Here is a 23,275-nt window from a genome sequence, read left to right as displayed (position 1 = left end):
TCACAAGCTGTTTTATTGACGTCTTTCCGCGGTTGAAACACAAATAAAGTTATTACATGAGACGTGATACATTCTGGTAAGTTAGGCTATATCTTTCAACATACCTTTGATATTCATGCATGTTTTTCGAGATATAACTTGTATTGAAGAGGAAGAAAAGACTGCTGCCTGAGCTAAGCATTACAGCGATCTAACACGTCACATGTAAGTATGTATGAGTTGCAGTCTGAACACGTTTTTCCGCACCCTTTTGATTGACAGGATATAATCGGCCCTGATCATCGGCCGTTTTTAAACAATCGGCCGATAGCCGATAGTGATAAGCTTTTATCGGCCGATACCGATTGTTAGCCGAAACATCGGTGCATCTCTAAATAAAACCCTTATGTCTCTGCTTATCTGCTATTGGATAAAATGGTTGAGAAATGATGAGCATTGTGGGGAATGGTTCCAGTTGCATTTTCACTTTAGCATGGTTTGCTAACCATATGCTCAGCCATGCTAGTGGAACGACTATTGATTTGATGACATTTTTGTAGTATATTGCAGTATCTTCCTATATGCAGTTTTCATTAGCCAGGTATGTTGCACTAGTTAACTCATTATCTTTTAATATTGGAAACTTTAACTTTTCTGCATGATGCAAACATCCCCCATAGTGTGCTTGCTCATCCCCATAGTTGTTTACTTACAGTATTACACCGTCACCTACACTTGTGACACTGAGGTAACGTACATTCTAATCTTGATTTTGTTGTACTAAAGTGGAAAAAGAACTGCAACTGTCCTAGCTGACCCAGATCAGCATTATAAGGCATGGTATCACAAAAAGAAATGTTTGGCCCAGTGGTGGAAAAGAGTTTCATGTTTTATTAAGCGGTCAAGCTCAGAAAAATTTAGAAGAGTTTCATTTTAGGTTTCTTTTTTCTTACATTTATTATTATTATTGTTGTTGTTGTTGTTGTTCACACTTGATTTGAAAGCACTTTAAGCCACGATTCTGTATTTATTCATTATTTTAAAAATTATTACATTTTGCAACCACGTGCCAGAGGACTGCCCACAAGGCTTCAACAAAATTATTATACTACTCTCAATATTTATACTAAAAGAAGATTCGGTAACACTTTCTATGAAGACCATGCTTATAATGAATTATAGCTCCATTTATACTTATTTATAAGCAAGTATTACTATTTTATAAACATATTTATAAAGACTTATTAAGACCTATACCACATTATAAGAACAGTTATAGTTACATTTTTATTTTTACAATTACTTATAAATCATGCATTTTCCTTTTCAATGCATGTTCATAATTCATTATACACTGATTTATAAGTATTAATTAGTCTGTTGTATGGTTCCATGAATGTATTTATAAAGATGCAGCTTGCATTGCTGTTATATTATAGTTACAATGACTTTTTATTCAGATTATTTTCTGTCAAATTAGTGAATATATTGTTATTAATAGCCGTGTTGTGTTCTTATAAATACTTTTTGTGAGTAATAATAGTTACTAATCTCTATAAATGCATCATTGTTGGCTTTAAGTAAAATGAAAACATAAATCAAATGTTAAGAAATCACGAATATGTGCTCATTTTACATTTTAAGTTGCTTACTTGTAAATGTAACTAATGAACGATTCCTGTAATAAAAAAAGGAAAAAACTTTTTTAATGTTACATACTAGCAAAACACAGCAGCAATATTTTTAAAGTATAATTCCAAACTGCTATAAGCAATACCATGCAAATGGCTGAGGAGATATAGATTTTAAAAAAATCTAAATTGCCATTCATCACCTCTAATGCAAACTTTAGCCATTAAAGACATAATAACTAGTTGATACAGCGAACAAGTGCCTCTGGAACTATTTTATATTTGATCATTTATAAATCAGTGTATAATGGCTTATGAGCATGCACATTGAAAAAGCAAATGCATGGCTTATAAGTAATTATAAAAATAATGTAAATGTATCTATAACTGTTCTTATAATGCAGTATAGATCTTAATTAGTCTTTATAAATATATTTATAGAATAGTAATACTTACTTATAAATAAGTATAAATATGACTATAAATCATTATAAGCATGGTCTTCATAGAAAGTGTTACCGAAGATTCTTATGTTCACCCAGGCAGCATTTATTTAATCAAAATACAGTAAAAACTGTGAAAGTCTGAAATATTATTACAATTTAAAATAACTGTTAGCTATTTTAATATATCAATAAATATAATTTATTCCTGTGATGGAAAAGCTGAATTTTCAGCATCATTACTCTAGTCTTCAGTGTCACATGATCCTTCAGGGATTCATTGATGAAAAGAAAGTACAGAAAGAACACAGTTTATTTGAAATAGAAACCTTTTGTAACAAATCTCTTTAGTGTCATTTTTGATCAATTCAGTGCTTCCTTGATAAAAAAAAATATATATTTTGTGACCCCAAACTTTTGAATAAAAATGTACATGTTGTTCCTTAATCCATAACATCCACAAATCATTGATTTTATTGTGTGTACAAGTGCACCTGTAGACAGGGAAACATGACTTAATGAACGTACAGTATGTCATTGACCTCCAAATGGTTTAATACATTTATTTAATTAGCTAGTCCAGAAGCAATAATCTTTAATTATTACATTTTAGTCTGTACTTCCAGTATTAACACTGTACACCCTGATCTAGAGCGGTTGTGTTCGAAAACAATTAATCAAGTCTCGATCTCAAGTTTAGTGTTGTTCAGTGCTATAAAAGCAACCAGGAAATTTCAAAGTTTAACCCTGATTTTCATCCTCTAATAAATGTTCAGATCAGATCTGCCCATTGAGGCAGAATGACCTTCTTTGAGAGTGTGTTCTACATAAAACACTTTTCACAGTTTCTGCCATCCACAGGAGCATAAACCCTGATTACTGCACAAACATGAGGAGATTTCAGCTGGGACCTTAATGTGTTTGTTCTTCTAGCCTCTGAACGTACCATTGCATCCATTTTGTGTTTATTTGCTCTTTCTTCTCCAATCTTTCTGTTTCAGCTACACACTGTTTCCCGTATGTGAAAAAGCGCATAGCAGTGATGTATCAGCACCACACAGACCTGAGCCCCATTGAGGTGGCCATAGATGAGATGAGCGGGAAGGTGGCCGAACTCAGAGCCCTCTGTGCAACCAGTGAGGTCGACATGATCCGCCTGCAACTTAAGCTTCAAGGAAGCATTAGTGTACAGGTGTGTGAGACACAAATGAACCCTCATAGGTCTGTTTCAAAAGCACCCTAGGTAACATTTTAGGCATTGATACAGAGCCTCTGGCAAACAGCAAGGGAACAGCTCCTCCCCTTTTTTAAAATGGCCAATAGCGTTTTGTTTATATCACAGCTCGGCCAGAGCTGTTGAGCTCGGTAAAGCCTCAGTTTCCTTCTAATCTCTAACGTTTTTTTATAATCTCCTCCATTTTGCTTTAAAATACAGCATTCTCTGCAGAATTCAAATGGGTCCGATATGTTTTGTGGTCTGCATCGACTCTCGGTGCTATCCTGTCTCTAAATCGGAGCAGACTGTGTGCACGCTGAGGCGGTTCACGTGACATTAACGTAAAACCGGACTTAATTCGCCTCAATGGAAAGCATATTTACACTGTCTGAATCTTTCCCTATCTCCTATATAGTGCACTATGTGCCATTCACCATGTAGAAAATAGTAAATGTGTGAACAAGTGACCTATTTCAGCCGCAGCTTCAGCGTCTATTTATAATGTAGGGGGCGGGACACTTTAGATTCTAGAGAGCATTTGATTGAACACGCTGATCCATATTGGCGGAAGTGAGAGACTGTAAGTTTTCAACGCTTATATCTTTTAAATACGAGTTTTCTCATTGTTTTGGAGCAAACTAGCTTAGAGATAACAGTAAGACTATCATATTCATACTAAAAGACTTCCAGTTTGATTTCATGTTGACTTTAAATCTGCAGTGGTCAGGTGGTATAAATCGTAGCTCTCAGAAAATTATGAGTTTACACATTGTAATTACAAGTTCTACAAGCACGTGAAGGCTTTTTACAGTTCAGAATCATTACGGTAATTGCGACATGGCGTGAACGCACCTTCATTTAGGCATTAGGTGTGTTCGACTTGAAGTGGCGCTGCACAGACCGATTGGTATATGACATCAAAGTACCGCAAGAGCAGACGGCTCCGTATGCTTTCGAATCACATGACTTTGATGTCATTCACCAATCTGTCTGTGCAGCGCTGCTTCAAGTTGAACACACTTGTTGACAGCGGTGCCATACAAACACATAATTCCCAGTCCGAGGACGTGAACAGCTCCGAATAGAACGTGTTGTCATCTCGAGACTACGGTAATTACGACTTGGCGTGAACTCATCAAAAAGAAAACATACTTAGTAGGCAGCATTGCATGTATCCTTTGCTGATAGATCCCAGAATGCACTGCAATCAGCTTAATGAAAAATTTCATCCAAGATGTCAAGCGACAGAGATTATAAATATACTTTGTTCAGTACTGAAAAGTATAAATATAAAATACTTTAATTGAATTGAATTGATTTTAATTAAATGCACTATTTACCCAATATTGCCATCACAGGAATAAATTAGATTAATTGTAATAATTATTACTGCTTTTACTGCCTTTTTGATCAAATAAATGCAGCAATGATGAATGTAAGAGAACATATTCTTTCAAAAATATTTTTAAAAAAAAATCTTACAGACCCCACACTTTTGAACAGTAGTGTATAACTGTTAAAAACTAAATTTATAGCTAGTTGTGTAGCCCACCAAAATTCTTTAGTCATTCAGCAATAGAAACGCCTAATATGGACTAATAATACAGCAACTTAGTAACGTCTAAAAATAAAATAGTCAGTAGACAACAAGACACCTCACTAGGTATTGAAACAAAGCAGTTGCGTTGATTCACACACATTTTCACCCCAAGTTTGGGATGTTTAGAATTTAGTTAAGACGTTATTTAGTTCCTTTCTTCCTTGTAGAGACTTGAACTGACCTATTTTTTCCCTAAATACTTCTTTCTCTTCAGGTCAATGCTGGGCCACTTGCATATGCCAGAGCTTTCCTTGATGATGCCTGCGCCAAAAAATACCCAGATAACAAAGTCAAACAGCTTAAAGAGGTCTTCAGGTAAATAACCACCATTTGAAAAGCCTTTCAAGATCTCCACACAAATGCTTGCTTTCTTATTATATGTGTTTATATGATTTTTGTGTATGCAGGCAGTTTGTTGAGGCATGTGGACAGGCTTTAGCTGTAAATGAAAGGCTGATCAAGGAGGACCAACAGGAATATCATGATGAGATGAAAGCCAGTTACAAAGACCTGGCCAGAGAGCTTTCACACATCATGCATGAACAGGTAACCACACACATACACACAAATCTTGGTTCCCTAATGGCCTCAATATACTGGAAAGTCTTTTTCATTTTTCACTTAGGGGTTAAAAGAAGTTTGACATACCTTAGCAGTGATATACTGTTAGCAAACATCCCGACGCCACCCATGCTACTGGGAGCAGCATTTAAATGAATATGTAAATATTAGTGCTGTCAAAATTAGCGGTTAATTTTTTTTCAGTTTAATCGTTAAAAATATTTAATGCAGCATCCGTTTTTTCTATCATAATTTGACTTACATTATATGATCACGCTCTTATTCACGCAAATGCTTTTTAACTATTCAAGCGCCACGAGACAAACGAGAACGCGCTGTCTGTGATATGGAAGGCCAAAAGATTAAAAAACGTGTGAATTTTAACACGTCAACAACACATAAAATACATGCATTTCATGTGTATTTCACGCATTAAACATGTTAAATGAGTTGAATAATGTCTTAGATGAACTTAAAGCGTTTTCAGAAAATGAGATGCACATCAGATCAGCGTCATGTTCTGCAGCAGCAGCTCTTAAAGTGACAGCAGCCTAATAAACTAGTTGCTGTGATGTCTGTCATTAATGTTAATCAAAGAACAAAGGTAACAGAGAAAATTGTAGCTTTAATAAGGATTAATCTAATATTTCATTTATAATTTATGCAGTGAAGACTGTAAAGTGTTTGATAACTTTATTCAATTTCTGTATATTTCCTACATGTTAGACAGGGAAGACCACAGGTAAATATGAAATTTATTATAATGGGTTTATGTGAAGATTGTTTTAAGAATATTTTTTAAAGCCTAATAAATGTTGAAATTGATAGCTTTTAGTTATACTGTAATGTTGAATGTCTATGTTTGTTTGTTTTTTTTTTAAATCAATTTCATAGAGACATCAGTATCAGTATTAGTATCAGTGATATTGGGCTTCATTCAGAAAAAGATGCCATTAAACAAAATATTTAAAATATACTGTCTATAAGTTGTTTCTACATCAATTTGGAGAGTAACTGTGAAATTATTACAATATAAAAATATTAAAGACTCCAATGTTTTTAATCACGATTAATTACAGAAAAAATGCGATGAATTAGTTAATTTTTTTTAATCGATTGACAGCACTAATAAATATATGCTGCTCTTTCCTCTCAATAATAAAATAAACACAACAAAAATGACAGCGGTGAGAAGTTAAGAAAGCATCTGATCATAGCGATGTGGACATGTTTGCACAAGCTCTGCAATTCGTCACTCCAGTCATGTCACGTTGCGTTCATTTGAAGCACTTTATACAGTAGGTTGCTTTAAAGCAAACAGCTTTACAGTATTAATCATGAAAAAACAGTGTCAATGTTGCTTTCAATTAGAATTATAACTTCATTTTCTACTATAAAGCAGCTGTCAAGTGTGTTCATGTTTTTTACTCACGTCTGACCTCAATGGACTGAACAGAAGAAATGACTCGGAGAAGATTTCCACATCAAAGAAGGCGGGGCTTTGGAGTTATGTAATCGGCATGGACCAATGGTAGTTCGTTACCAGCTGTTTCGAATTCCTGAAACTAACTCCAAATGAAATTTGTTTTGGCCTCATTTTGTTCTAAATGACATCACACCAGTTCGTTCTTCGATTTCATTCGAAGTATATCGGGGCCTTTACGCCAATGGAAACACATGGAATCAGAAATATATACACTTGTAGTTTACCGTGAATGTTTGGTTTATGTTTAATGTTCACTCATTCTCTCTCTCTCTTGTGCTGGCCGTTGTAGATCGGATGGTAATAATAAATCATATTTTTAAAAATTCAGTACACTTCAAGTGTCAGTGTTCTTTCTCATCCTGCATTCTTCTTCTTTGTCAGATCTCCACTGTGGAGGGCGGAACCAAGAGCACTCTTTCAGATTCGCTGCATATTTTCAATGCCATCAGTGGCACGCCCAGCGGCACCACCCTGCATGGCATGCCTAGCTCCGCCTCCTCCGTGTGACTTCTCACCCCTGGCCTTAAACCTCTGACCCTACCCACAGCCAGAGAGACGGACAGACTGAAATGCATCAAAAGCTAAAGAACAGTATTTCATTGTCAGCCTGGTTTCGACTCAGTCCGGAATGGATCGCCCATCAATCAGAATCCAGGACATGAGGATAGAGCAGGTGTGTCCGGTCTTTGGAATGGCAGTTATTATTCCCATATGACTCACTTTTGTTCTTCTCTCATCCACTCCAGTCCTCCGGTGTTTCCTGTAGAGACTATCATTTTTATTTCCTCAACCAGAACAACTTGAAAAATATGCCTTTTTACTTTCACATTCTTCATGTTTCCATGTATTCCCCCTTTCCGGAAGTTCATTGCTGCTCTGTGCTGAAAGAGAGGCTGTGACATCACTTCCTGTGTCCGAGGCAGTAGCGGTCCATCGAGTGGTAGCAAAGAGAATACAACCGTGCTTTAGTGTAGCAGGAAGTTTGAGCTTTACTGTACAAAATACCCATGATCACCTGAGCCACTCAAGCTTTTTAGCCCACACTTCCATTTCCATATTTTTTTTCCCCTTGTTTTTGTTAAAAGCCAAGGAACAAGTGCTGTTTCTTTGTAGCTGAGGTGCAATAATTCTCTTTCTTTGTCTTGTTTTGGTTCCTGAAGATCTCTTGCCAAAGGCTAGATGTGAAATATATATATGGACAAAAGAATAAACAAGGATTTTTATAACCATTTATGTTTGTTTAAATGTAAATTGTTTTATATCGGGGGTTAGATATGGGGGGTATTTTTATTTAAAAGAATCTGTTCTGGAAAGATATTAATGTCCCTAAAATCTCTGAATAAAATGTATTATCTTACATAAGTTCTTGTGTTTTTCATTCAAAGTTGTTCCCCTGAAACATAATTTATGTTTATCTTTATTACTGTGAACTTTATTATTTACCAACTGAGATCCTTATAAAGCTCAGAACCTGATTTGTTTTCCTCATCTATACATATCTATATGTTGGGTTTATGGCCTACCACCATGTTGTTCTTACCCCAGGTTATGAGGCCTTTAGCAAGACTGCAAAAACATAGGCCTATCATTTATGCTCTCATATCTAATTGCTGACACTTTTAAAGCACCTTATACATTATAGTGTTTGGAAGAGATAGAGAGTTTTGACGTAGTATAAGATTCAGTTTTGTTTTTAAAGTGCGCTCTGAATAAAACCTGCTGACTTGCTCTCGATCTACACACACACTCGCTCGTGCCGTACTGCCCCTGGCCCCTCTCCACCATTGTCGCCATTGTTTTGCAGCAACATCTCTGTGTGGAGGAGGGCAGTTTGTTTACCTCACTCTTCCAATGAATTACACATCTTCAAACACCTTTCATCTAATGTGAGTCTTCATGTCCAGGTTATCTTCTGCTTTTCAGTGCACTTAGCTTATGTAAGCCATTTCAACATTGTTTAACAGCTGACAATGTGCTTTGTGAAAGTTCCGTTCACATCACTCCAACTTAACAGTCAGGAAATCCTATAATGTAAATGAGACGTGTATGCAGCTGCTGGATTTGTCTCTGTTATGGGGTTTTATCTGGACAAAGTAATAAATGGCATTATTGAAGGTATTTAGAACAGTCATGTGATGTGTTGACAATGTTTTGATGTGCCAGCATTATCTAGCATATCTAATCAACACGCTTTCAGTTTGCTGTTTCAGCTAGAAGAGTTAATTATTATATTAAATCAGCCTCCATTTACCATTAAACTTAATTGGGAGTCATATTTTAAGGTTTTGTAAGATAAACAAAACATTTTATCTACCCATTAATAATTCTAACAACAGAAAAGTGTATGTAAATGAAATGGTAAATTGAAATGATTTTACAATAGTTAAAATAATGTAAAAAATAAGTATCACTATTTGTTGTTTCATGTTTAAATCTTTGATTTTACTATATATATATATATATATATATATATATATATATATATATAGTCTTAATTTTTATAAAATACCATCGTTGAAGACGCCCTTTGAAGCTAAACGGAGACGTTTATGTTGCAAGTCACAGACTGGACAGCAATGATTACTATTAAAGCATGAATTTGATATAAATAGTAAGTCTACATAATATTCACATATGCAGTTCATAGGGGACATACATACATAGCAGTTACAGCATGAAATAATATTTAAACCTATAACATTTTACATAGATAACTTTTAAACATACAACATTTTTATCTCACAATTCTGACCTTTTTTTTTTATTATTATTTTACATCTCCCAGTTCTGACTTTATAACTCAAAATTGTGAGTTCATATCACAATTCTGAGGGGGAAAATGTCAGAATTGCGGGACATAAACTCGCAATTCTGAGGAAAAAAGACAGAATAATGAGTATATCTCAGTATTCTGTTTTCCCTTCTAAGAACTGTGAGATATAAACTTGGATTTGCTAGAAAAAACTGTCAGAATTGTGAGAATTTTTGTATTTTTTTATTCCGTGGCTTCCACAGACTGCTAAAAACTGTCATTTTCTGCCACCAGGTAGGCTCTGGTAGGCTCTACAAAAAAACGTCATCGCTGTTTGCAAACATAAAAATAGGTCTATTTGTCCCCTACGGTACAGACGTCATGCAGTTAGGCGATGAATACAGTCAGTCACAGGTGATTCACACTTCAATCCAGAAGGGGGCGCGCGCGGTAATACAATGCTGTTTGCTAACCGCCACAACAGGAAAAAGCGCAGAAGAAGAAAATGGCTGCATCCGAAAGCTTAAAAATGCTGCCTTCGGAGGACACATTCCAAGGTAGGAAGGCATCAAGGCACGTCCGAATCCAATGTTAGTTTTACTTCCTGTCTCCCGAGATGTCTTCATCTGATCGATTTTTGAAGGCAGCATAGATGTAGCCTTCGCTGCATTTGATATCCCACAATCCTGTGCGCTCCATTCGGTGACAGTTGAGCTATAAAAAGAAAGATGGCATCTGAAATTTGTGGTTTCTGGTCAGTTTGTGTAAATGTATGTTTTTGACCAACGGTTTCCACTTCTGATGTAATTTCTAGTGAGAAATTACTACTGTAGTATTTAAATATTTGTTTAGTTCTCACCAAAGCTGTGGATCATTAAACAGTTATGCTGCCTCAGAAGTCCGTGTGCAAACGCTTCCTGTAGACTCATTGCCTTTAAGGCAGCGAGGCAACAAGTCAATTGCTTAACTTTTCGGATGTAGCCGACTTGACAGTAATCTCTCAACCAGTGTTTCAACTGTGGAAAGACATCAGTAAAACAGTTTGAGAATAATATCTCACATAGCATGACATTTACCTCAGGCAAGTCATTTAGTGTCCACAGCATGTTAGTTCACTAGAGAAATGAACTCTAGAGGGAGCATTTCACTAAATATATGCATTATATTAGCTTATATATTCATTATATTTGCTTTACCTGTTAGTAATGTCTTAATTATTTAATGTTTAAATACATTTGTTATGAAAACAAGTTATGACAGTAATTGTGTAAATGATTATATTTCAAAAATGAATTGCAGTAGAAAATTGAAAAAAAAAATTCTGATTTATATTTTAATTCAAAACCTTATGTGCAATTTACATGTTTTTTATTTTTTTAAGTGTTATATCTAAAAATAAACAGCAACTGAATTTAATAGTTTGAGCTCTGTTGTAAACTTTAATATTATAGTAATGTGCAAGAAAATGCTCCCTGTATATAGTTTACAGCATTAGCTGAGATTTTTTTTATCCTTAAAAAAATGTTAATTATAATTGAATTTATTTAAAGAGAGAGACACAAAATTGTTCAATAAATCACTGTTTAATAAAAAAAAAATGTTTTATGTTTTTATGTTTAGTTTTCTCCCCTCTGCTGTACCGGACCGTCAAGTTTGTGTACATTACACCCCTAATATATATATATATATATATATATATATATATATGGATATAGGAAAACAATGATGTTTAGTACTTTTCAGTATATAGTTTTTTAATTTTTAGAATGATGAAATAAATTAGTATATTAATTACTCATTAACTTGCCTGTCTTTATCACAAAGGCCAAAAGTTCCTATCGTTTGATTTTGTTGTATATATTGATAACAGTGCCATAAATAACTAAACTGTTCCTCAATTGCCTCCTCCCACTCATACACACACAGTCACAGGTCACAAATGCTGTCATAAATATTTATGTCAACCTCTTTTTAAGCCAGTGGTGGCCACGGAAGCATAAGGAAACATTTGATTGTCCAGAGTCTATAAAACCTTGTTACCTGTCTCCCTCAGAGTACAGCTCTGTCTGTCCCAGGTAGTGTGCGTGAGTGTGTGAGAGAGAGAGAGAGAGAGTGTGTGAGTGTGCATCTCTATACTAAAGGATATTCTTTAGAAGAGGACTAGAAGGCAGTCTCAGTCAAAGCGGTCATCATGGCAGGTGAGTAAACCTGGAGGTTTATGGGCACACAATAATAATAATTCCTGTTAACCTTGGATTTGTACATCTGAATTTATAGTAAAGAGAGAGTGAATGTGTGTATTCTTTGCTTAAACAAGATGATGCACAATTTGTGCAAGTATATGTTACAATGTGAAGACAACATTTTAATTCAACTAAACTCAAATCGAATCCATATTAGGACTATTTTAATGACTTTTCATTTTACATTATTTCTGCAGACAAAGAGGGAAAAAATGCGAGGAAGCAAGGGGTGAGACCTCTAATCCCACATAATAATGCTTTATATTGTTTTTATAGCATAATTTTATAAAACATCATAATACTAATTTGCTAGAGCAAATCTCTTAATTAAGCTGTGATTTTTCATTATAGCCAAGTTGCTTGGGATATCCTGTCAGTATATTTTTCATTGTGGTGAATGAGTTCTGTGAGCGATTCTCCTACTATGGCATGAAAGGTAAGACCGAACACATACACACATGAAATAATGTCAACTTTCACCGTCAGCTGTTTTACTTGTTCCTGCACAATAGATGGTCTCACACAGCTGACTTTTTTCTTCTTGTCTCACATTGTTCCCTCCATCTATCTCTATTCCTTTCCTTCTTAACATTTTCCATCCATCTCTTGCTTTTCTTTCCTGTCTCTGTTTTGCAGCGGTGCTGGTGTTGTACTTCAAGTACTTTATTGGTTGGGACAATGATTTATCCACTACCATCTACCACACGTTCGTGGCTCTGTGCTACCTTACACCCATCATGGGGGCCATAATTGCAGATTCGTGGCTGGGCAAGTTCAAGTGAGTTTAAGAACAATGTTCAGAATGGGGTACTACTATCCCTATTAGGAATGCAGTATAACAAGTCAGGGATTTACAAACTTTTTGATTCTAAGGACCCCCAACTATGATGATCCCCTTGTAAAGGAAATTTGCCTACAATTTCAAAACAATTACATGCTATTCAAAAGTTTGGGGTCATTAAGATTTTTTTGTTGTTGCTGCTTTGAAAGAAATTAATACTTTTATTCAGCAAGGATGCATTAAATTGATCAAAAGTGACAGTAAAGACTGACATTGTTACAAAAAAACAAGTTCTTTTGAACTTTCTATTCATCAAAGAATCTTAAACTAAAATAGATCACCATTTCCACCAAAAATACTAAGCAGAACAACTGCTGTGCATTGATAATAATAAGAAATGATTCTTGATTCGCATATTAGAAATATTTCTGAAGGAACATGTGACACTGAAGACTGGAGTGATGATGCTGAAAAATCAACTGTGCCATCACAGGAATAAATTACATTTCAGTCATGAAAACTCTTGGGATAGTTTGTAAAACATTAATGTAAATAGAATGAGCTTGGTCTTGGCAGACTCCTGATATCCTCGGAGGTTTGAAAACACCTGTAGGGTAGATTGTTTTATTGGAACAGAGGGACAGTTGAAACACCTTAAATAACTTGTGTGCACATCACTCCTTAGCCGTTATTTTTGCTCCACACATTCATCCTAAATTACTGCACATATGTGAAGCAAAATCTTGAGTAAGGAGTGATGCGCACGCAAGTTACTGTGTTTCAACTGTCCCTCTGTTCCAAATGGACACGATCTACCCTGCGTAGTCAATTCATTATGAATTTGACTTCTACTGGAATTCATGTGTACCCACATCTTGACTTTTCGCAGGACTATCGTGTACCTGTCCATAGTGTACACCATTGGCCAGGTGATCATGGCTGTCAGTTCCATCCATGACATCACAGATTTCAATAAAGACGGTGTTCCTGACAACATGACCCTCCATATGTGAGTTACCGCTTGGGACATGCTTTATCATTAACGAATTGGAAATAGATGTTATTATTGTGAACATTAATAAGCAAAAAATCATGCTCTTTATAAGGTGCCACATAAAACAAACATGATCATTTCTAGTGTGAATTTTGAATTTCCTCTCTTTTATTTAAGTGCCTTGTCCATGCTGGGACTCATCCTCATTGCCTTGGGAACCGGAGGTATTAAACCCTGTGTGGCAGCGTTTGGAGGAGATCAGTTTGAAGAACACCAGGCATGAGGATTCTTATATACACACACACACACATATCATATATTAAAGAGGATGAAGTGAATATCAGCTCAAGCTTAAGTCTCCGATATTAAGTGCTAGAGATTAACAAATAGAGATGCTGAAATGATTCGTAGACTCCTACACCCCCTCCGCCCCGCCACAGAGATGTGAGGTCTAAAGGCCAGTGGTCAAAGTGTGAAACATTCTGACACACATTGAAGCCGAATGTTACAGTATGGGGAAAGCTGGTGTAACTATGAGGGTAATAGATATATCAACATTCCTCATATTGTAACATTTTTCCACACACACTTGCATGTTTCCAGGCAGTACAGACTTTTGAGGCACTTTTCAAATGCTGAACAAGTTTTAAGAGTTGTTGTTTAAAAGAAAGGATGTGTTAAATTGATCAAAAGTGACAGTAAAGACTCTTACATTGATACAAAAAATACTTCAAATAAATGCTGTTCTATTTATCAAAGAATCCTTAAAAAAATGTATCTCGTTTTCCACAAAAATAGTAAGCAGCACTTTTTAGGAAATGTTTCTTGAGCAGCAAATCAGCATATTAAAGCATATTCAGCTTTGATCACAGGAATAAATTACAACAGATATTTTAACTTATAATATTAATGTTTTTACTGTATTTTAGATCACATAGCTAAATGCAGCCTTGATGAGCATAAAGACTCTCGAAACATTTTAAAAATGACTGAATGATATGTGTATATGATATTAATTATTTTTATTTTATTCCAGGAAAAACAAAGAAGTACTTTCTTCTCCATATTTTATCTGTCCATTAACGCTGGCAGTCTTCTCTCCACTCTCATCACACCAATTCTTAGATGTGTGTATTTTTTTGTTTTACATTTGTTGTTACATTTTTCATGGTGCATTGGTAATACACATATGAACAATCTATCTTGTCTTTGTGTATATTTGTTATGTTTTTCAGCTCAGGAGTGTGGTATCTACTCAAAGCAGAGCTGTTTCCCGCTGGCTTTTGGGGTCCCTGCAGCTCTCATGGTGGTTGCTCTTGGTAAGGATTTAATTTACTCTTATTTATGTTGACATGTGCAATACCATTTATGACCACTCGATGGCAGCATTAATCGACTGAGGTTATTCTCTTTCTCTGTGCAGTTGTGTTCATCGCAGGCCATAGCATGTACATTATGGAATCCCCCAAGGGCAACATCCTACTACGAGTCATGAATTGCATTATAGTAAGAGCACTGACAATTATATTATTTACTTAAAAAAAAATAGTGTTAAAGTTTTTGGTGAAACGAGTGATCAAATGAGACTTCTCAATTTGGCCTACAGTTCACTTTCCATTAATAGACCATGAAACTTATCTGTTTGATAAACACCAATCAAACTTTAATATGCAGATATTATAATAATGTCACCAACGACATTCAATCAGTGAACTTTTAAAACTTAAAAGGCATAGTTATAAGCTTTACACATATTTAAAAAAACAAAAATGCATACCCTTTAAGTCTAAAACCAAGTCTGAGCTGTAGTTAAAGTGTTAGTTCGCCCAAAAATGAAATTTCTGTCATTAATTACTCCCCCTTGTGTTGTTCCACACCCATAAGACTATCTTTCATCTTCGGAACACAAATTAAGATATTTTTGAACATCAATAGAAAGCAATCCCCAATAGAAAGCAATGTCATTAAAGGTCCAGAAATTATTTTTGTTTTGTTTTTGCACACAAAAAGTATTCTTATTGCTTCTTAACGTTAAGGTTGAACCACTGCAGTCACGTTGACTATTTTAACAATGTCTTTAGTACTTTTCTGGACCTTGAATGACGGCTTGCTTTCTGTGGGGGATAAAAAAAAAACTCTTGGATTTTTAATCAAAAATATCTTAATTTCTGTTCCGAAGATGAATAAAGGTCTTGCGGGTTTGGAACGACATGAGGGTGAGTACTTCATGACAGAAATTTCATTTTTTGGTGAACTAACCCTTCAAGCACTGTAAGGCAGAAAGTATACTTCGTTTTTTACGTACGCGGCTACGCGCACGCAGTCAACGCACAGCCTTGCAAAGTATAGTTAACTTGACTTGGCACAGGCATTCGACGCATGCGCAAATGAGTTACAACCCATTTAAACATCTTTGTATTCTTTCATGCTAGAGTTGTATAAATGAGGGCACTTTCTAACCTCTTCGCACAATCTCTCGTCTCTGTAGGCCTCCATTGTTGCTGTAACTTGCACGCATTCCGGTCTGTTCTGTTTATGCAGTTTTTCTTCCACTACCTTGTAAATCGACGCCCCCAGGGCACGGTTGCCACCTTGTGGATAAAGTAATTACTGCAAAAGAAATTAAATGCGCATGTGCGACCCAAAAATACGGCGGTGCGCGTTCAGTCGCGTACTATTCTGATGACGAATTTTGCGTCACGCGCGCTGTACGCTGACCCTCGCATACACGTAAAAAGTGAAGTATACTTTGGCCTTAACTCTCTGACATGTACAATAACTTACAGTTATTAACACTTCATATGTAATAGACCCTTTTCACAGACTGTGATGACGCGTTTTAACGGTCGTCAGTATCATAAATCGTATGTACATTTATTACACTATACTTAGTATTATATTACCTTTGCATCAAATTACAAAAAATTAGTTAACGCTACTGTGAGGGTGTTTCTAATACAGCAGCTATGAAAGTGACGGTAAAAACTACATCTTTCTCTCTTCTGACTGCCGTTATCAATCGCTTTCTATTTTTTTCCTCTTTTTGAAAGTTGTGAAAACACTATTGTGGAGTTTTTCTTTTGCTATTTGAGCAAGTGGAAACACAAAAAATATATTTAATGTATTCAGTCATTCACCGCTATAGAATTTTACCCAACTATGACGACTTCCGCTTCTGAGAAACCCGGAAATGTGAAAAGGGTCTGTTGTTGTGGTACACAACATCAAGTCACATGGGAAAGCACTATACAGTCTAACAATATGATTGTTGTCGTTTCTCATCTACAGTTTGCTCTTAGTAACCGTTTTGAACACCGCGGTAAGCAATACCCCAAGAGAGAGCACTGGATGGACTGGGCGGAAGAGAAATATGATGTATGTTACATAATATCACACACATACACACACAATATGCACTGATTATGTAAAAACTTTAACTTTTGAATACAGGAAGATATTCACACAGACCTGGACTGATATAATGAGAAACTGTCTCTGTTTCTGTACAGAAACTCCTGATTGCTCAGGTGAAGATGGTATTGAAGGTGCTGTTCCTCTATATCCCTCTGCCAATGTTCTGGGCCTTATTTGACCAGCAGGTCAGTGTACAAACACACAGTGATGTTACAAATGCCATACTCAAGTATCTGTTCTTACACAAACACTCGTCTGTTGATGTTAAATATGAGTTGTGTTGTCTTTCCAGGGCTCCCGTTGGACTATTCAAGCCACCACTATGGACGGTAACTTTGTAAGTTCAAAAAAGCTTTGCATTTTAGTTGTCACTGTATAATGCACATATATCAGTCCAGTTATATTTTATTATATTCTCTCTCTCTCTCTCTCTGTCCTTATAGGGAGCGTTTATAATTCAGCCAGATCAGATGCAGGTAAGGCTGATTTATGCTACTACGTTTGTTTTTTGTGTCTATACTTTTTATTGTATCCTGATTAACAAAACAATATGTGATATTACATTATTATACTTATTTTTTTGTATTCATTTGATCAAAAATACAGTAATATTGTGAAATAATATTATGATTTAAAAGAACTGCTTTATATTTTAATATATTTTAAAATGTAATTTATTCCTGTGATGTCAAAGCTGAATTTTCAGCATCATTACTTCAGTCTTTAGTGTCACATGATCCTTCAGAAATCACTCTAATATACATATTATTCTATATATTTATTGTAACAGTGCATTTGTATTCACACATGTGAACTGATGTCATCATTTGTGTTCTGGTGCAGATCGTGAACCCCATACTGATTGTGATTATGGTGCCGATCATGGACTCTGCAGTGTACCCACTTATCAAAATGTGCCGTATTAACTTCACGTAAGTGCTGGGTAACTGGTATTGAAGTTGCACTTGTGATTTAGACACAACGTGTTACTTGATTGTGTTATTTGACATGTTATTTCCAGGCCCCTGCGGAAGATGACTGTCGGTATGCTGCTCGCGGCGTTAGCATTTGTGGCTGCTGCTCTTTTGCAAATTCAAATTGACGTAAGTAACAAACAGATATGTTGCAATCTAGCAGATGTGTTGCAATAACATCTCACAAACAAAACCTGATGCTTCATTGAGCTTGAAGATTGTTATTTGTACTGCATGCTTATTGGCTTAATTTATGCCTTATCTTTCTGGCACAATTATCATCACAATGCATTTAATAAACTGTTCATTCTCAGCGAAGAAAATAAATTGTACATTTCTGACATGCCTGTCTTGTAATCCAACAGCAAACAATGCCCCAGTTCCCATCAAGCTCTCAAACCCAGGTGAAGTTCCTGAATTTGGAGAAAACATCGCTGCCTGTTTTAGTGGAGGGGCAAGAACAATTTTTTGTTCCTGGTTTTAATGTAAGTCCACACAATGACACATCAAATTTAACTGAATTAAAAGAAAGTAACAAATGTGTAAATGGGTGTCTCTTAAACGATGGGAATTTTGGTGCTATAGACTCTCACTAGTATTTTTTTTCCATACTAAGTAAAAATTCAGATCATAATGTAATTTCCACCACATCTTTTAGTATATATTCAGTAGCATTCTGTGGTGGAAATGACATTTTAAACATTTTTGGAAGTAAATTGCCTACTTTGTCTCTTGGTTAACTTCATATCTAGCATTTGTGTATCACAAATACATACAATGAAATAAAATTTCCACATGTGACACACAATAAAACACTCTTCTCACAATTGATATTATTAACCCTTCATATTTTTCTTTCTGATACGGATGCCTACTTGGTAACCAAGTACACTAAATTTAGAAAAAACTTTATTAGGGGCAGAATTGTTTATTATGGTTGACATTACAACTGACAGACAGCCATAATTTTGGAAAAAATTTATGTTTTAAAAAAATAAATGATTAAATGCTTCATATTTATTTCATTTAAATTGAAAATGTGATTAAAAAAAATCTAAGTTTAATGTGAACTTCATACACTACTATTCAAATATTTGGGGTGAGTAACATTTTTTTCTAAGAAATTAATAGTTTTATTCAACAAGGTTGCATTTCACAAGACTTTTATATTTATTTTACATTCTATTTTATATAAAAAACTTTTTATTCATCATAAAAAATAAATATCATGGTTTCCAGTATTAAGTGTTAAGCCGCACAACTGTTTTCAACATTGATGTAATAATAATAATACTAAATGTTTCTTGAGCAGCAAATCAGCATATCAGAATGATTTCTGAAGGATCATGTGACTCTGAAGACTGGAGTAATGATGCTTTGACATCACAGTAATAAAATACTTTTTAAAAAATGTAATACTATTTTATAATATTACTGTTTTATTGTGTTTTTTGATCAAATAAATGCAGCCATGGTGATCATAAAAGACTTCTTTCAAAAACATAAATAAATCTGACCGACCCCAAACTTTTTAATGGTAGTGTATGTTAGTTTTCATAAAAATCAACCGCTGGGACATAAATATGCCTTTAATTGAAAAACAATATGCACATGTAGTGAGAACTGTATGTAAACTGTACATAAACTCTTTTATGTTGTTATGCTCCTCCAGTCCTCAAATGAGTATATGACACTTGACACCATGAACGTTACAGTCTCTGTGGGGGGAAGAAACGAGACAGGTTATTTCCTGAATAAAATGAGGCACACGGTTTTAATAAATGCTGGTGGAATGATACAGACTGTAAGTGCTAATCTTGGTATTGTCTTAAATATCTGTTGACTATTTTTGTAGTTTTAATGTGATGAGGAGAACTGTGGCGTTGTGTTCATGTGCTCTGATCAACCCTTTATTTTCATTTACAGCTCAATGACATAACTGACAAACCGAGTCAAGGCGGGAATGCCATCAGGTTTAGTGCATTTCTTAATTTTTTTTTTTATATTGAAAATGAGTGCCTAATTCAAATTCATTAACATCAAACATATGTTTTAGGTTTGTGAATGGTTTTAGGACTCAGCTGAACATCACAGTAAAGTCTGGTGACCTGGGTTTCCTCTCTCCCTTAGAAGGATCATCATACTTAATGGTTCCCCATGGCAAGTACGTGCTGCTGTGTTACAAATATATAAAACATACACAATAGCTGTTGATAAAAATGCAGACCAAACAAGTTGCTAGGCTGCTTTCTTCATTGATTTGATGTCCCTTTCCCAGAGCCAACTTTACTATTGGGAATGAAAATGGACAGAACTGCACATACATCATGCAGCTGGGCTTTGGAAGCTCCTACACAGTCCTGATCCCCAGCACCTTTAGTTTCGGACAAAATGTAAGTCACAATTTTACAGCTACAGATTATAGTGTCAACACTATTAGGAATGGTTAGAACTAGAAATAGTTCATCAATATAAGAAAATTCTGCCATTTACTGCCATTTACATTTAATCATTTAGCAGATGCTTTAATCCAAACTGATTTACAACTGAGAACGATAGAAGCACTACTTGACTTTTTCAAAAATATCTTTTATGTTTCAAAGAAGAAAGTAAAGGCAAGTTTTAAACGATATGAGGACGAAAAATAAATAAATAAATAAATAAATATATATATATATACACACACACACACACACACAAACATATATATGTATATATAGTGCTGTCAAATCAATTAAGCATCTAATAAAAGGTTGTAAATAAATAATGTGTATATATTCAAATTGAATAATTGCACCTAACCTAAAACACACACATATATAGTGCTGTCAAATCGATTAAGCATCAAACAAATAAATATATGTATATGTATATATATATATATATATATATATATATATACACACACACACGCATATATACATATACATATATATATTTATATATAGTGCTGTCAAATCGATTAAGCATCAAACAAATAAATATATGTGTGTGTGTGTATATATATATATATATATATATATATATATATATATATATATATATATATATATATATATATATATACAGTATACACACACACACACACACATATACATATAAAAACATTCAAGATGTAAACTAAAATCATATCTTTTTTTCAAATTTGTTAAATTTTTTTGTACATACAGTTGACATTTCTGTAATCACAAAATGAATTGTGGATAATTATACACACACACACACACACACACATATATATATAAACAGAAAAAAAGAAAAAGAAAAAAAAACCTTGGAAACAAGCAGCTTTGTCATAATTACAGCAGAAATACCAGAGGAAATATCTTACCTGATATTAGAGGGCCTTTGAATATTGTGTCAGATTATGAGAGGCAAAAAGATTGAGAAGCACTGCTTTAATCTACTGATGACTTACTGTACCTAGTGGCCAAGTAACAGATCTAGCCATGTTTTGGTTTGTTGTTCATCTTGAAAGTGGAAATAACAAAGCAGCCTGTCTGAATGTGTGCAGTGTAACAACACCATTACAGCAGTACAGGATATTGAGCCGAACAGCGTCCACATGGCCTGGCAGATCATTCAGTACTTCTTGATGACCTGTGGAGAAGTGGTCTTCTCTGTCACCGGTCTGGACTTCTCCTATGCACAGGTACAGAGTGCTCTCTGTAACCCTCAACATTGAGAAAGATTCAAATCAACTTTGTTTTTTTACATTATGTCTCATAACTTGGCTGTGTTCTCTTAAGGCACCAAGCAATATGAAGTCAGTCCTCCAGGCTGGTTGGCTGTTGACTGTTGCTGTGGGGAACATCATCGTGCTCATTGTGGCTGAGGCAGGCTCACTTCCAGATCAGGTATACCTTTACTCTCCTTCGTTTTTTTTTTTTTTAATAAAATCCTAGTCAAAATCACTTACTGTTGGCATCTGTGCTGCTACGAGCTCATCGGTATGTATTGCATCATTCTAGTGGGCAGAATACGTGCTGTTCTCGTCTCTCCTGGTGGCTGTGAGTGTCGCCTTTGCCATCATGGCTTATTTCTACACCTACACTGACCCTGCGGAAATCGAGTCTAAATTTATGGAGCTCAAGCCACAAGATAAGACAAAGAAAGTGCTTGCAATGATGACGAAAGACAATGTGGCGTACATTCAGAGCGAGAACACAGACGTCAAACAAACGAAGATCTAGACACATCACTTGTTTTTTTTTCTCCTGATCTGTGGCTTAAAAGTGTTGGTGTTCCCTTTACTACTGATCGAAGAACTGATTCACCATTTTTATCATAGTTAGGCTTGGAAAAGACAATCGGCCCAAGAAAAAGCAAATTCTATCTAAAATTGAATGGTGTTTGGGACACCGACCAAGGGCAGAAGGTTTGGTAGTTTCAGAGAGTATCAGACTGTTAAGATTAATGTTGAAGTGGCCGTGTGTCACTCTCACATGTGTTGGTGCCTTTGCCGGCGGGTTTTATTTATAAGTGTATTATGTATATATATATATATATATATATATATCACAGATATTATATATTATACTATCAGTAAAAAGAGTACAAACAATTGATGCTCTTTTTAGGCAAAAAAAAAACTGCGATGCAATTTACCCTTATTATGGAAAACCAGTTTAAATGGAAACTGAAGAGTGGAAGTACATCACACTGCTATTAATTCTATTTTGAATGCTGATTCCCTCTTGTACTTCAAGCAACACTTGTCCTGTTTTTGTAATTGTGGATTGAATCTTCTAAAGTGCCTCTAATAATTTGTATTAATAGCCATTCATCTATACCAAGTAATGGGTAAGAGCAATTCATTTTCACCTTAGTCAGTGCTGTTATTTTGTGACTAGATTTGCATCATTTGAAGGGGTTTCAATAAAAACGTGCCTAATAACTTGCATACCACTATGAGCATTATAGTTCAGTGTTTCCTGGATGTATTTTTAAATTATTATTTTTTCTACACAACACTGTAAATGGATTTTAAACTATACTGGGTTCAATAAGCTATGAAAGAATCAACTTTTGATGAAGTGCTTCAATAAAAATATATCTACCATACTTCTGCCTTTCAATGAAGTGTTTTGCCATTAAAATAAGTAGATGAAATTTAATAAGCACAATTATTTTTGTGAAAATTACTACTGCATAATGACATTGAACAGATTTGCTCAAAAATACACACAAAAAAAAAAGTT

The 23,275-nt window shown here is 35.0% G+C and overlaps 2 protein-coding genes across 2 annotated transcripts in view; both read left to right on the top strand.

Moving 5' to 3' along the window:
* The window catches only part of dock9b (dedicator of cytokinesis 9b), a 110,645-nt gene extending 102,367 nt beyond the window's left edge, over positions 1-8,278 (top strand). Inside the window, 4 exon segments of the mRNA XM_051895957.1 lie at positions 3,055-3,245; positions 5,084-5,184; positions 5,277-5,415; positions 7,298-8,278. Coding sequence (XP_051751917.1) covers positions 3,055-3,245; positions 5,084-5,184; positions 5,277-5,415; positions 7,298-7,423 — 557 coding nt within the window. The 3' untranslated portion in view covers positions 7,424-8,278.
* Positions 8,279-11,666: 3,388 nt separating this feature from the next.
* Positions 11,667-23,138, top strand: slc15a1b (solute carrier family 15 member 1b). Its single transcript, XM_051897913.1, has 23 exons — positions 11,667-11,866; positions 12,109-12,140; positions 12,263-12,347; positions 12,548-12,689; positions 13,582-13,701; positions 13,864-13,963; positions 14,723-14,813; positions 14,922-15,005; positions 15,110-15,192; positions 16,975-17,061; positions 17,196-17,285; positions 17,393-17,437; positions 17,544-17,576; positions 17,944-18,032; positions 18,122-18,203; positions 18,440-18,559; positions 19,747-19,878; positions 20,001-20,047; positions 20,131-20,238; positions 20,353-20,467; positions 21,589-21,726; positions 21,824-21,931; positions 22,046-23,138. The coding sequence occupies exons 1-23, from the start codon at positions 11,860-11,862 to the stop codon at positions 22,265-22,267; spliced, it is 2,160 nt and encodes a 719-aa protein (XP_051753873.1). The 5' UTR covers positions 11,667-11,859; the 3' UTR covers positions 22,268-23,138.
* The last annotated feature ends 137 nt before the right edge of the window (positions 23,139-23,275 follow it).

This window comes from Ctenopharyngodon idella, chromosome 6 (assembly GCF_019924925.1).
Source record: "Ctenopharyngodon idella isolate HZGC_01 chromosome 6, HZGC01, whole genome shotgun sequence".
Classification (NCBI taxonomy): domain Eukaryota; kingdom Metazoa; phylum Chordata; class Actinopteri; order Cypriniformes; family Xenocyprididae; genus Ctenopharyngodon; species Ctenopharyngodon idella.
Note: the sequence above shows the minus strand (reverse complement) of the source record. Positions and strands in the feature narration are given on the sequence as shown.

Coding starts and splice junctions, on each gene's coding strand:
- slc15a1b (XM_051897913.1), top strand. Junction 17,577..17,943: donor TTCAGCCAGATCAGATGCAG/GTAAGGCTGATT, acceptor GTTCTGGTGCAG/ATCGTGAACCCCATACTGAT. Junction 20,239..20,352: donor TTAATGGTTCCCCATGGCAA/GTACGTGCTGCT, acceptor TCCCTTTCCCAG/AGCCAACTTTACTATTGGGA.